Raw genomic sequence first — 15551 nt, 5'->3', positions numbered from 1 at the left:
TTAAGCTCTTCCACCAGACAGTTTAGTGTGTTCCTAAAGCCAAAGTAAACATGCAGTGGTACCCCTCTGGGTTGGCAGAGAGGACCTGAACTAATCTCTCATTTCATTTCTCAGTAGAGGTGAACTCGCCCCAGCAGTTACCTTACCCCAGCAAGAGAGCAGACTGCTAACTGGGAGCCGCTAAAGCAGCAGGACCACTTGATTCACCCGTTTCCCTTTTGGGCATTAAAGGAGATCAACTTAACGTTCAGGCAAAGCAGCATCTCCTCTCCACTCCCCCGCCTGCCTGACACATACAGATATTTTTGCATGATTTTTGAAGTTTTCCCTTAGATAATCGTTACAAATGCATCACGTATGAGATACAGCTGACCCAGAAAGGGCTGCAGCAAGCTGTACAGAATACACCTGATTACAAAAGCTGGAACAGTCCCTTTTTTTCCCTGCATTTTGGCAGTGAAAAACCTATTATAACTTTATGCATATAGTGTTGAAGGACACTACTGGTCCTACAATATGCCCTAGAATAAGAATCAAAGATAGGGTCCATGGGACAAAAGAAAGCTCTGAAAAAAACTCCCCCTACATTGCCCAGATCTAGGTATAAAGGGGAAGAGGAGAAGATGTCTGCATGGCTTGATCATAACCTTCAGGTTACACGTAGTGATTTTGCATTAATTTTTGGTATTGCTATTTCTGCTCTACAGTGATTATCTACTTCAAAAGTATAAAAATAGCATCTTAAGCACTTAAGAGGGAAGAAAGGATGATATTTGGTTTATCAAGTGTGTCTTCTGACAGAAAACCTCCTGTTTGTCAACTGATGTCTGCATTCCAGTGAGAGAACCTGGGGACAATCCAGGCATATCCTCTTCTCCGCTCCCTCCTCACAAAGCTAACAAGCTGACTACATCCAAATAATCGTTTAGTTGGACAATAGCTATTACAATAGATAAGGAATGAGCCAGAAATCAACAATATTTCACAGTATAAAAATGTATACAGCTTAAATAATCATGTACGATAATAAAATTATTGCAAGTGTTTTGTTTCCCAATAAACAAACTCCCAATCTGTACATAAAAAAAGGTTTTACATGTTCAGCACGCCTTATCAGTAAATCCTCTTGCATTGTTTTTTAGAGAAAACAAAGAAAAGCAAAAACTTCACCTATTATTAACATGCTAATATATATTTGCTATAGAATAGCATTTTGAAAAGGGCTCTTCATTTTCTAATTTATTTAATATGTGGTCAGATATCAATTTAAAGGAAGGCCTCTAAATTATCTCAATATACCATCCTGTAACATCATTGGAATTAAAAGCCTTCAAGGAGTACTCCCAGATTTTTTTTTTTGTTTTATTTTTTAGTAGCAGTCAGCAATAAAAGGTGCTTGGCTCCCTAGAAAGCATATCCATAGCCTCCTGAGGAAAAAAACCCTACAGCCTAGGAAATAAAAGCCTCATCATCTTCCACCTGATGGTGCAGAACAGGGCTAGGAAGCCCTGCAGCAACTTCCCTGGGTGTTAAGAACATCACACAGCATAAGATAACTGTATCTTCCTGACTGCTCTCAATAACACTACAACAATCCTCAGCAGAGATTATCTAAACAAGTTTGCATGCTTGGCGCTGCACATTGGATGAGACTTTCAACAACAACTGGGAAAGATTTTGAATTATCATAAATAACCTTGACTATTCTTAACTTTTGGCTTAGATTTATACTTGAAAACTGACTGCAAGAGTACTGTTGCAGAGATAGTCTCCAGTCTACATCATCAGGTCACAACAGCAGAGGAGATAACGCTTTGATAGGTTTGTGCTGGGAAAGAGTGGTGACCTCGGCTCTTAGAGGACTTGAAATACGTTGGGTCTGAGGAACGGTGTGCTGGAATCAGCAGCTGCTTGAATGCATCTGTTTGTTTGACTCTCCCTGCTGATGTCGTCAGGATTGAGCACATCTTTGGACCAGCTTCAAGGATGTGCTCGCCTGGGTTTTGGGGTTTTTAAAAAGGATCACACCCCAAAATCAGGCAGTTATTTGGAAGCTGTAAGCCTAACCATAAGGTGCGCACGTGGGGAGGATGTGTCAGGCCATAAACTACATTCCATAATGAGATATTTAAACGCTTATGGAAGGAGGTCTCATCAGGCTCTCCAAAGGGAAGTACACGCCTTAGCTGCTCTTAATTTATACTACACAGTGCAGCTTATAACTAACCATAAAGTACCCCTGGGAATTCCTGAAGAATCTGCAGAATTCTGCAGAGGACAAAGTCACGCACTGAAAGCAGGGCTGCGGATTTTGATAAACTGAGTACCACCAAGCAAGAAACCAGCAAGACTAACAGAACATGTCCTTCGTGCTTACTTTGTTCGCTGACTTCTCTGGTGTTTTCACTGTCAGGTCAGCTTGCTTTCCTTTCTTTGAAGGGGTTCTCTTTATTTTTGGTGAATGAAACTTGCCCTTCAACTTCATAGTGAACGAGGAGAGATGGGAACGCTCAGAATCTAGAAAGACACAGAAATGTGTTACTGGATTAGGGTAAACTTATTGAAACCAGGGAAGTTGTGTTACAGCATTATCTGGAAGCCCAGGCTATGAAAAACATTGCAACCATGTAAATTTATTGAGTGGAACAGGATAAAAAAAAAATTGTGGCTCCCTATTATGTTTCCAACCGCAATATCACCATCATTTCCCGCTTCCCCTCGGAGGCAGCAACGCTGCAGTGCAAAGGCAGGAACAGTGGGATTGCTACTGCTCTGTGCCTTGGAGAGAACAGGAAAAACACCCCTCTTAAAAGCACTTCTCTCCAGCAGATCCCAAAGTACTTTACAAAGGAGGTAATCATCGCCCCTCTTTTGCAGATGAGCAACTAAGTCAAGGGGATGAAGTGACTTGTTCACAGACCTCTGGCAGAGCAGAGCGCCTGCCTGTGTCTTGGCTGGGGGTCAGGAGCCACCGTGGGTCTGCAGGCAGGGTCCTAGCCCGTACCCAGGACCGGTGGCTGCTTCAGGAAAGGAAAACAAGTCCGATGTAATGCCTTTCCCTGCTGCTGACCCCTTCCTCGACCCACTTGGTAGCATCACCTTTGAATGCAGCTCCATGGAGAATGTGAACAAAAATGCCAGCCCTTGTCGTTCGCAATGGGTTTCACTTCAAGTGTACCAGACAAACCAGAGAACAGGGGAACTGCTTCAGTACCAGGGCATCCTTGAAGAAGCTTAATTACAGAACTGCTCAACCCCTTTAAAAAAATTTATTTTCATGGGCGTTTTTTAATATCTAAAAGCAGAAGTCTCAAAGGTTTGCAATCATGCCGTACGCAGGCTTACTGCTGAAATGTATTTTTATCTGTTTAGCCATAAAGCTAAATAAAGCTAAGCTGCCTTGTAGAGAGCAATTTAGAATGTATTTTGAGCAAAGAGCACTTTAATAAATGAAGGTCTCAATTGCTCTCCAGTGACCCAGATAATTTAGCAGAAGACACCAAACTTGTCTTTAACTACGTTATCAAGAAAAGTAAGCAGTTTTGCTGCATGTTTCATTTTTCTTATACATTATTTAGGAATTGACTGCACTGGCTGTAATGAGTCAAAACGACACAGTCCCATGCATGCAGCACTGCACCACCTTGTTAGCATGCAGACTGCAAACAGAAAAGGCTGCTGAGTCAAATCTAGCACCCAGAAGCTAAATACCACAGTGCAGCGCAAACACCGCCCCTCGTACTCAGAAACTACCTAACCACAACTCGAGGGAAGGAACCTGTGCTTGCCTCCCCGTAAGGGCTGTCTCCCTTGAAACGTGGTTTCCTGGTAAGGTGTTAAGACCCTGCCATTAACACCTTCACCGGAGCCAAAACTCCGCTTAGATATGTCCTCTAGATCAAAATTTTGCAGGCATCCTATTAATGGAAGCTGTATCAGCACCGATTCTAATCTAGTCTGGCTGCAGACCTGCTCTCCATTTACAGGAGTAAATGTTTTTCAAAGTTTTCTTTGTATCATAAAGTCCTGTTTAATGCACTGAGGAGGGAGGCACTAAAACCTTGGTCACTGCAAATAAATCCAGACCTATCAGTTGGCCTCTGAAGAATCACTTACAGCAGCTGGCACCCTAACTTAGCAACAATTTACGTCACTGCTTTACATCCACAAGGGGATCTCCAAACCTTTAAAACCTCTCTGGCTCCACAGGCTGCTGAAGGTCACCACTGAAAACAGCTCCTGGCTGCTGTGATAATGCTCTTGTACTGCACACACACCCCCTTCATATTTAATTCATAGACCATATAAGAATTTCTATACATGCACGTGTATGCACACTTGCCAAGAGAAGTCATGGCTTTGAATTTATTTTTTTCAAGAACTAGCAAACAATTACAATAATTAATCTACAGGGAAATAATGGTAGCAGCAACAAATTGCGTCTGGCTCCTCCATGGGCTGCAGTGAGATCCAAACTGCTAGTCTGAGTAAGAAAATGTTCAATACTCATAAAACCCTTGGTTGCTTATGGTAATAATTTCACCTCGTAGGACAAGAAATTTGGAAGGGAGAAAGACTTCAGAAGACTACAATTTCCTTTTCTCCTTGCCGCCAGACATCTCTACCCACCTCTATGGGGCAAGCCCACGAACAGCTGAACCAATGTGTGTGTATGGTCTGGAACCTCTAAAAGGAGATGTCTTCTCAGCAGAGAAAGTTTCTCTTCTGCTGACAGCAGATTCCCTTCACCACCACTGCCAGCCTAACCATTGCCCTTCGCTCTCTTTACCCTTCTGTCACATCAAACACTGGATCATTTGCGCTCCGAGGGGATACAGACCAACAGAGCGAGGACAGGAGCGAGTGACTGGAGCAGAATAGGAACTTCTTAAAATAGTACTAATGAAGTAAACCAGCTGACATTTGCAAAAATAATAAACGTTATTGTTTGAGCAGCCCTGCTAAGTTCTACTTTGAAGATCACAAATGAATGCAGCTTTTTACTACCATGTCTTTCCATCTACAACAAGCATTTTCCAGATCTTATCTGCTCATAAGTTTCTGATGCATTTGCAGTTAAACAAATGAGCCACAAACCAATATTCCCTTACACTCAGTTACACTTAGCACTTAAAATACTGCTTTTCGTGTTCCAAGCACATTACAAACGTATCTTTCTCATCCTTAAACAGTTAGGTCTTAACCTTACTCTGCAGATGGGAAGCCGGCACAAAGGTGAAGCAAGTTGTCTGAACGGAGCAGAGGGTGGGTCAGTGGCACCAGTACAGCATCTCCATCAAACTGCAGGCCCTCGTCCCCCTCCCCGTATTCACGAATCAAGCGGCGGAGCTACTGTGATTATATTCGTGAAGGCCAACAGACATTATCCAGCACGATGGGCTTTATGGTTTTCAAGCAGATACATCATTCAAGTGTTATAAACAGAATTTGCATTTTAATGAACCTGGATGAAGTGGTATAAAGGAGAAGTTACACTTAAATAGGAAGGTATCCTAGCTCCAAGGTGCAAGTTACCTACGCTTTTACAAATGAAGATGAATCTCTCTTGCAAAAAGCACAGCTGAGCAAGACTTCACTTTCTTTACACTATATCCTAACTTAAACGTCTAACATGTCCTATGTCTGTCCAGTTAAAAAGTTCAAACAGCACAGCATGCCTTTACAGATCAAATAATTTGATAACGTACAGAGAGAAGCAGAAAACAGAGCCATGGCAGTGCGCAAACCACTCCTCCTGTCCCTCTGCTCCTTCCTGCCTGTCTGCAGTAACCAAACCCCTTAATGCAGCATTGAGTTTGTTCCTGAGCTTGGTAGCCTGCCCGCTGGAAATTGTTCTATCGTATTACCCTCGCCTCTTTCTGATGAATAACCGGCAGTGTTTAACTGGAGTCTCGGCACCGGCTTTCTGAACTTCTCTTTCTCCTTTCTGATGTGCAGGAGGGTACTCCGTATTTACTTCTGTGCAGTGTCCAAGTATTTGTAAGATGAATAGGAAAAGACAGAGCAATAAACTCAATGCAGTTATTTCAACTGGAAGGGGAAAAAAAAAATACTGTTGTATCAAAGTGTTTCTGCCTCAAAGGAACTGCTGACTTTCCGTCCCCTCGTATTTTGTCTGTCTGGATGCTCTGTTGCTGCACACAACTGCAAAAAAAATCCCTTCAAAATTACTTTACTATGGATCTGAGTTTCTTGATTTCTGACTGGAAGTTTTAATATGTCACTCGTTTCATTGCTAATTCCATCCCCCTGTTAATGAGGCTCCTGCTCCGTTGTGCTTGAACGCGCTCCAGCTGTTGAGTCACGGCCCTGCTCAGCTCTCGGGCTCGTCTCCCCCGGCCGGCACGCGTCTGGGGTCCCAGCACACACACAACACCAGAAAGCTCCTGTTAGGCGCCTGCTCCAAGCAGCCCCGCTACCAGGTGTGGCCAGAGGGTTTTTTCAGCACCCCTTGAGCCCCCGGGGCCGGGGAGGCCACGGCCGGCCGGGAGCCGCCTCGTCCCCCGGCAGCTCCACCAGCTCCAGCAAAGCGGTGCTGCCTGCCAGTTTGCTGACAGAAAGCTAGATCTGGTGAGGAAAGAACTGCAGATTTTAAACGACGACAGCGGATTAAGAGGCACAAGGGAAGGCAGATAAATCAGCTTATGCGCTTGTGGGCGAAGAAACTAGGCTGCTTAGGAGAAAGCCAGCAAGTCAAAGCCCAACGTCCACCGCTGCCATAGACAAACGGTCACTTTCCACTCGGGTTCAAACAAATGCCAGAAATTAGGTCGAAACACACGCAGGCCGGTGAATTCCACCAACCTAAGCCAGCAGCAAATTATTTACTTTAAAAGTCAAAGTGAAAGTTCAGCCTTTTGCAGAGCTCAGCCACAGCAGACTTTCCAGCTGCCGGGTCCTCCTCGCCGGCCACGCGTAACCAGCACACGGGAGGCCGCAGGGATGGGACACAACCCCCCGTCTGCTTCTGGACCTCCTGGTCATGCTCTTGTCACTACGGCACAGCTCAATGGCAGGCGGGCTCCAGCAGCAGGGATGGGCAATTTAACTGTTCAACTTGTCTAGTGCTTGGATCATACAAAACAAATTGAAAATAGGCTTTTTTTAAATTTAAAAAAAACAGCTTTAAAATACAGTACCTTTTATTTCCTTCACCTGAAAACTAAACCCCTCCATCTTCTCTCACTCTGTATGTGTTCACACACCAAAACCCTGCAGCTTTGGAGGAGACAAAGCCTTAAAAAAGGGTTAGTTCATTTTCCAGCTTAAACTGACTCTTGCGGCTCGTTAGAAAGAACGAAGCAGAGTCTAAAAATCTTATCCCACAAATGGTTCCCTTTTCAAAGGCCACTTGGGTCTCTGCTGGATGCATATATTTAAAAGCTATCATCAGATTAAAAATAACAGCAGACATCTCTCCTCATGTCATAATGAAGCTATTGTGCACATTTTTAATCAACCGCTCCTGCCATTTATGCCACGAGTCCTCCGAAGGCAGAGGTGACTTATGTAATGAGTTACACAACGATGCCCATTAAAACGGCATTTGTTCCCTTGGGCTCAGCTCCATCGTTTGTGGAAGACAAAAGGCAAGTTGCAAGGCTTCAGCTAAACCCTAGCTGACAGGGACTTTAAGAGTTCTGAAGCAAAAGGAAAAAATAATGAGCTAGAGTTCCAAATGACCTTTCCGCTGAGGATGTCTGTTTGGTGCTGCGATGTGCTACCCAGCGAGAGGTTACAGGGTTGGGGCTGCGGCTCTGGCTCCTCTAGACACAATTCTGCTGTCAGAAACACAGGCGGATTCAGGATGGACAGATGGGCACATGAGAGCTTCCCACGATAATCACGAAACATGCCGCAAAGCATCGGTCTTTCAAGATTTTATATGAATATTGCTAGAGTTCCCAACCGTCCTCTTTCCACCTTTAAGGCAAGGGCTGTAGCTACTAGATACCTCTAAGTACACAGATCCGTGGGTTCTCTGCCCTGGCAAAAGCTTTTGGGCTCTCCTGTAACGCAAACATTAAAATAATAGTAATTGACAGAAAATCGAAGCCTTTGAGCTTTGCAGAGATGTTGCTCTAACCTGAAACTCAAACAGCCTCTCCCAACAGCCGAGTCCCTCCGCAGAAGAGCGGGCAGAGCCGCCGCGGGAGGCACGATGTGAAGCTCGCCAGGGGGCTGTGGGCAGCAGAAAGCTACCGCGGGGGCACTTGGAAAAATAATTTTTAATAATTTTATGGTGGAAGGCATCTCTGTCTTTCTTGTGACAAAACATTCAAGCCTGCCAGTGTGTAGCTATGAGGATGGAGAGGAAGCACTAGGCTTTCAAGGAAGGTTGAAGAAAGAGATGAGGAAAACCCCAGATACGTTCTCGGCCCTTTCGCACCTGCAACGTAACTCAGCTCTCGCATTACGCAGCAGAACAGCCTTCTGCTACGTTTCACGCCCTCTTTCTTCAGAAGTCCTGGGGATGTTTAGAAGTCTAAAAATGCTGATATGCAGCACTTGTGCGATGCTCTATGTTCTCAAAAGGATGAACTGGGATCCTAAATACAGAAAAGAGAACGTGACAGAACAGAATTAAAATATTCTTTCTAAACATCTGAGCGTATCACTGCTGCATCAGGGGTGCTACAGAAGCCTCAGACCTACCACTTCCATCTCCGTGAGTTTACTTTTCTCAACTTTGCCATTACCCCCAGAGACTGAAGCAAAGAGAATTTATTCAGAAACAAAAAAAGACCTGGTAGGAGATCCAGAAAGGGAAAAAAAAAAAAAAAAAAGGGAGGGTCCGGTCTCAATCAGGAAGTTTGCCCACCCTAACCTTTGTACCTTAGGTGGAGCTGTTTGTAAGCTGCTCCAAGTCCCTCTCCAGGGAATCCGATTGCTAGGAGAGCCGCCAGGTTTTAGAGGAAAACGGTGGAGGAAGGGCAGCTCGAGAATCAAACAATCATTCTTGAGCGCTAAAGAAACTTTAACATCACGTCACCTTCGAAGCAGCCAGCTTTTGGGAGCGGAAAGACCGACTGCCCTTCTTCTTTTTTGGCAACATTACAGTGAATGAGCATAAACCAGCGAGCATTAATGATGTGCAATGACAGCACACAAACTTCTATGGAAAAGGGAGGCTCAGTTCCCTCTCAGCTGGCCAGGCAATGCTCACTGACTCACAGACTTCATTATTTTTTATGCCGCCCTCTGGGGCCTCCAGAGGAAGCAAAACATTTTTATTTGTCAGAGAGCACATTTTTATTTTGATTTTTTTTTTTCTTTCTAAGCAACCATGAATGAGGCATCTCCAGCTGCAGCAACCTCATGTGGAAAGAGCTCACAGTGTTTGCGAGGGAATTGGGAGGCACAGAGGGCAACTTATGAATTCAGCCACGTCTCCTGACTGCAGCGAAAAGGATTGGGTCAGTCAACAGCATTAATATTATGGTGCATTACTACTACAGCTCTTCTTCCTTCCAGCTTCGTATTCAGAAGCAAATCTTGAGGCTGCAAGGAAGAGAAGATGCACCAGACCAAGCAGCAAGTTCAGAGCAGCTGACCAGGTTCCCTCCTAATTCTCTTTTAGCCTGAAGTATTTCAGAAGAGAGAAATCTCATTGCATTCAGACACATAAACCAGGACTCCTTCAGCTGCTGAAAAATGCAGCAATGCCACCAAACCGATTTACAGGGGAGGGAAAAAAAAAGGAAAAAGGTACAATTAATTGAACAAGGAGGGATATAAGGGAGTAGAACTTTGCTACCCAAGTTCAGTTTCTTCCAGCACACCAAAGCTGTCTTTGAGACTTCTTTTTGAAAAAGATACTGTAATTTATTGATAAGCAGCAGACAGGACTTTTGCTCTGTTTCATCTGAAAGAAAGCCGCTCCAGCAGATTCGTCCCATATCAACTCACAAGCAGAAATGTTGCCGTTTACCGAATCACTAGCAAACCTTTGTGCAGCATCTGGTGAGTCTCTGGTAATTTCCCATTTAAGTACTGATTTTGCACAGCCCTGCAAGCCCAAGAGAACTAATGGGATTACAACACTGGTAACATGACTCGTAACTCCCCCTGTGCCAGCAACACTAAAACAACAAGAGAGTCAAGTAGCTTCCAACATCAACATGACTGCTGTGATCCACGCTCACCCTGCTCTATGCGTAAAAACCACCAAGGTTGTTAACTAAACATTTGATTTTAAATGGAAAAAAATAATCCAGCTACAAGGCATAGCCTCTGCATTACTTCAGCAAACAGCTCTGAGCACAGAAATTGCAACGGTTGCGAGGGAATCTGTTGAATTTCTCTGTTCACCAAACATGACTTAATATGGGGTCCGTGGGCATCCCCACTCGTCTAGCAGCTTTATGAGGATATAGTCATGACAGTGATTCAGACATCTAAAAATAAAGCCCTGCAGGCACAAATATGCATGCGCACTACCTGAGTCACTCCAGGCTGTAGGGAGCATGTGAGCCAAAGCTAATTCGTTTCATTCACGCTGCTGCCATGGCCAAGCAAAAAGTCTTGTTACTGAGCTCCGCTTAAACTCTTTCTCCCCTCCTCTCATTTTACTTGAGCACATTTAGACTCTTTCCACATTGAAAAACCTTTGCTAGGCTTGGGTTTCAGTCGTACGGCTGTCAGCTTTGAAACTTGGACCTGAAAGATTATAACCTGATGTTGCTGAAGCTGTTTATCCATCTCCAAGGTGACAGAATGTCGTCACTGGCACTCTGCAGGTCGGCAAGCAGAAACGCATTATTTTAGATGCTTTAGGGAAAAGCCTAATTGCTCACAACCTGCCTACAGGTTCAATAGCTGAAAAACAAGGTCGTAAATGAGAGTCTTGACTTCGCATCTACCCCACAGCACCAGTTTTGAATGGGAAAAACTCAGCCCTCTTTCATCCTCAGAGGGTAACCTCAGCTCTCATTCATTAGGCGATGGAAAAAAAGACAAGCTGGCTTGGATCTGTCTGACACAATTTCCAGTTGCTTTGGACATTACTAATTATAGTCATCTTTATTTTTGACCTCTGATTACAGACTCTTTGCACATTCAGTCTGAATTGCAAAGCTAACCCCTCTTTTCTAGTAGGCTTGGGAGGAACCTTATACCCTGCCCAAAAGCCACCGCCCACACTCATCTGAGCTGAGCCCAAGAAATAAGATCAAAACACGGAAAGCATTTGCTTAAACATGCTCAATTTTGTTTCCTTCTTTAGCAAGTGCCATAGATTAAGGGCAGCAGTCCAGGTGAGAATGTGATGTAAGCTCTTTTCCATGCATGTTAAGAGATGAGCTAACTGCTCTGCAAGGAAGCCTCCTTTGTCGCTGTTCTGACTAGCACTGTATCCTCGGGGCTCAGATGCTGAAAAGCAGATATTCGGTTCGGTAAGATTAAACATGTCTGCACAACTCCAGTGCATCATGCTGGGGGCTCAAATCTCTGCAAGAGAAAGAAAAATGAATTTCAGGAACCAGGCCAGCACTATCTCCTGCAGAGGCATTGCAATACTAGCGTAAACTTCCCTCATATTGCTTACTCAATAAAACAAGGCATCACAGGAGGGCGATGCAAATCAGCAAACTTTGAAGTACTACGATACTGTCGCCCCAAAGGGCCAGCACTCTATCTCCACATACACAGACAAGCATGCGTGCAAAGTGATACAGCGGCACCAGAGGTCTGACGTTGCTGATGTGAGCAGGTCAGAAGCTGCTTTTACATCATTGTTGTGCTGCTTGCATAAAGGGTTAACAAGCTGCAGGCCATATCCTCAATTCCATACCCTATTCTATACCTGATAGGATCTGCAACCAAACCACCAGTTTTATTGCCTGCCTACAGGCAGTAGGAAATTTTAGCCTTCTATAAGCACGATTTGAAACATCAGTGCCTCCAGCAAGGGGAAAATGAGATGTTAATTGAACTGAACAGGCCAGGAGGGAGAAGAAATACAAGGCCTCCTCTTTGTCAGCTGTAGGATTAGCACATCCCTAGACCATCATGGCAGGAAACACGAGGTAGCTTCCGGAGTCTAAGTGGGACTTCTGTCTTTCACTCTACTGCACGTAAACATTAGAAGTTACTTTAGCAGTAAACAATTATTTGTGACAACTCTCTACTTGATGCCTGAATGAGTCGTATCTCCTCATGCCTGAATTAAAATCGCCCGGTTACCTCGCTCCTACAGACAACAGGTTTCGAGAAGGCATACTGCTTACAAACACCTGCAGTTCTCCCCAGTCTTCTCAGCAAATCTCAACTTTAAAACAAACAAAAAATCTTGAAAGATATAGAACAATAAACTTCTACAGAAGCAAATCCTAGCGGATCTGTACAAGCATCACCAGAAACACGAAGGGAATCTGAAGGAATCCATGCTAACACAACCAAGGCTATGAAGGCTTGAGGCCTCAGTAGCGTGGAAACAGTCACTAGGATTTTACTTGTTAATTTATGCTGAAGAAAAAGCAGCTATTCCCCAGGTATTTCAGAATATCATGTAGCCTAATGCAGTGACAAGTTTGGAAACCCACTTAAGGGGACAGCTGAGCCCGATTTCTTTGGAGCTTATTTCTTTGCTGATGTGCAATGTTATTTCTTGTATCACCCTGGCTATCTGTATTAAACAGTTACTGTTATCTTTTATGGAAATTACCAAAAGTGGGCCCTACTAAGAATCAGTTTCTACTTTTTAATGAGCTTCCAGTTTATTGATACGGGAAGCTGGCCTGCATTTCAAGAAGAAACGCCTTCAATGCTAACATACAACAACCAGGCCATACCTAAAGGGAACTAAGCTGAGAGGATATTTTACCAAAAACAAAGTTGAACCTTACCTCAGCATCTCTTTACAATCCTGCTGAAACAATTATTTTATCACCGAATAAATCTTGGTCAATTAACAGCTACTTGAGTGAGGTTTTTACTAACAGCCCATTCCCTTATCATACCGCATCCCAGGCAGAGCATGGCATCGGCTTTCAAAAGCGAGATCTCGCCCAAGAGCCGTACCTGCCCGGGAGGCACAGGGTGCCACACCAGTGCATTCAAAGACCACAAGCCACTCCGTGCAAAAAAGTGCGTTTTAAAACCCCGTGCCCAGATTCTGTGGCAGAGAGACCTTAGGGTTCTATAAATAACAAATAATTTTGTACAGTATTTATATTTAATTTGGTTTTGACAGAGCAGCAAAACCACAACTGCCAAAGCTATTTAAGTCTCTGCAACACAATACGCGATTGTGTGGCGATCCTGCCATCCAGCCCTGAAAGGTGAATCAATACTAATTTCAGCTCGTGGTACATTGAGCAATACTTCGGGAGCTTAGGAGGTCCGGTTGGAAAACAGCAACTACTCTGTAACGAGAAACTTCAGCTCGATGAGGCCTCCGGACGCGCGGCGCTGGGTCTGGCAGCCCCGGGAGGGCTGCGGGTCGGGTCAGGCTCCGCTCCATCACTGCCTCTTCGGTCAGGCTAAGCCTGGTGCTTTGTCAAAGCTTCAGTGTGATTAACTTTATGCTCTTTCACTGTGAAAAACATTCAATGACCTACTGATTTCTGCAGCGGATTTAGTATGTCATAGCAGTTGGGTTCAGAAAGACATAAAGACATGTTTATAAAAACACCTTTGGTGCCATTATTAGAAGGGTAAATAGCTCCCAGACCTTCTCTGCTTAATATTATCAACTGGTAGTGCACAACCACCCTGCACAAGCTTCATCCCTGTTGGATTTTGAGAGGCTTCAACAGGGTCCAGCTAATGAGTCAAAAAAATTACGCTGCAGTAAAGCAACAAGAAATGCTGTAAACCATCTTTCAACTAATAAACAACTGCCTAAAATGTTGCAAACATAGAATTGATTTTGTACATACGATTCATGTTTATTAATATTATTTTGCAGTATAAGAAGCATCTTGTACTAAGCTTTGTGGCAGCCTAGTTAAAAACCATAGCTTTGTAATTGCTATCTAATAACACGAGCTAAAAAATACTTACGCCTAGGAGAGTACGTGCCCGAGACTCTGCAATAACAAAAAAAAAGGGGGCAGACTGGTGGCCCCACAGCCCATTTTCTCTACTCTTATCTGAAAACTCATGGGGGGCATGTGTGGGAGGAAAAAAAAGGAGGAAGAAGAGGAGACGGGGTGCTGCTCGGCAGAAATGGCCGTGAGTTGTGGGAGGGGGTTGAGAGGGGTTGAACACTGCAGCCATCGACTGCAGGACCTCAGCAAACATCTGCTCCCCGCAAGGAGCGCTCTCCCACGACGCCCTGCACGACTGCACAAGGAGATTTCCAACCTGAGCTTGGACTTCGTTTATTTTAGCATGTCTTTTTGGGGAAACTTCCCTCTCCTTTCCAACCTACTTACAAATTTACACAACAAAATCAATTTGCCTCCCTCCCCAAACAAACAAATTTTGCCTTTTTTCTTCTCTGTGTACTCATGAACTCTACTCTGAAGCTCAGCAAATAAACTCTCAGCTACATCTACTTCTAAACTGCTGATTTCTGTAGAAGAATAACAGATCTCTCCTGCTTCATTTTTGGCAACTCTGCAGTCAGGAAAGTCTGAATACACTAAACGTACCATCATTCTTCGTTAACCTGAAAACCAGCTATGTATTTATTGCAACGAGTGCAAAACACGAAGATGTCGCAAACAAATCTTGGAAAAGGCATTTGACTTGGGAAAACCTGCTTCGTTAAAATGCGTTGAGAGTCCCGAGTTCCTCTGCAGGAGGCCCCTACAGTCTATGTGACTTTAAACAATACCATTTCCACATCTATCCTGATATTACACACAAGCCATAGGTACGAAACACCCATAACGGCTTGACTGCTGCTGTTTGTTAAAGAACACCACTATATATAGCAGTCACAACGTTACATTATGAAGCTGAACCCACTCATATGGAAACTTTGAAAGATGCCCCTCACAGAAGACATTTTCAACTGGGATTCACATCACTTATAGAAGAGAATTAGAAAATATATAGAGAAAATACTTCAGTACTTCAAGCACAGTCAAGTTAATTTGCCATTCACTGGCAGAGAACAGAGCAGGTGAGAGCTGAGCTGGTTTTCTGGCAGCTGTACGAATCTCTACTTTTAGGGAGATCACTTGAAACTATAATACACCGGTAATTTATCATGATAAACCGTACCAACATTCAATGCCACAAGAACCTTATAGCTCAGCCTTTATAAATGAGAGGGCTTTTCCATCCAGGAAAGTTAATTCAAATCAAGGCGAAGGTTGGAAACTCACACACAATATTCCCCATTAATTCCCTACATCGTTTTACTTTGGAATAAGACTGCCCACTTGCGAAGTGGAGTTAGCTAATTAGAAGCCAATTTGGCAATAAAGGGAAATATTTAGGGATAATTCTCATATATATGGGAAACGGTTTCTCTAAGTCCAGCTTTGTCAAACAGACGTAGATGACAAACCTCCACGGAGGGAATTTTTCTTGTAGTCACTCTCCCTACAATCCAGCAACCTGTTCTCAAAATGGTT

The 15551-nt window shown here is 43.9% G+C and overlaps 1 protein-coding gene across 6 annotated transcripts in view; it reads right to left on the bottom strand.

Annotated features, from left to right (window-relative positions):
* Positions 1-15551, bottom strand: part of RAPGEF1 (Rap guanine nucleotide exchange factor 1) — an 89715-nt gene that overhangs the window by 53433 nt on the left and 20731 nt on the right. For 5 of the 6 annotated variants that reach the window (XR_014229872.1, XM_082327764.1, XM_082327767.1 and 2 more), the window contains one exon: positions 2378-2517. The exons of the other annotated variant lie outside the window; for it this stretch is intronic. Coding sequence is in view for 4 of the 5 variants with exons in the window: in XM_082327764.1 (XP_082183890.1) it covers positions 2378-2517 (140 nt within the window). In the remaining variant the exon portion in view is untranslated. The remainder of the gene's footprint in view (positions 1-2377; positions 2518-15551) is intronic. 6 annotated transcript variants of the gene reach the window in all.

Source organism: Platalea leucorodia (genome assembly GCF_965183815.1).
Source record: "Platalea leucorodia genome assembly, chromosome: 15".
NCBI lineage: Eukaryota > Metazoa > Chordata > Aves > Pelecaniformes > Threskiornithidae > Platalea > Platalea leucorodia.
Note: the sequence above shows the minus strand (reverse complement) of the source record. Positions and strands in the feature narration are given on the sequence as shown.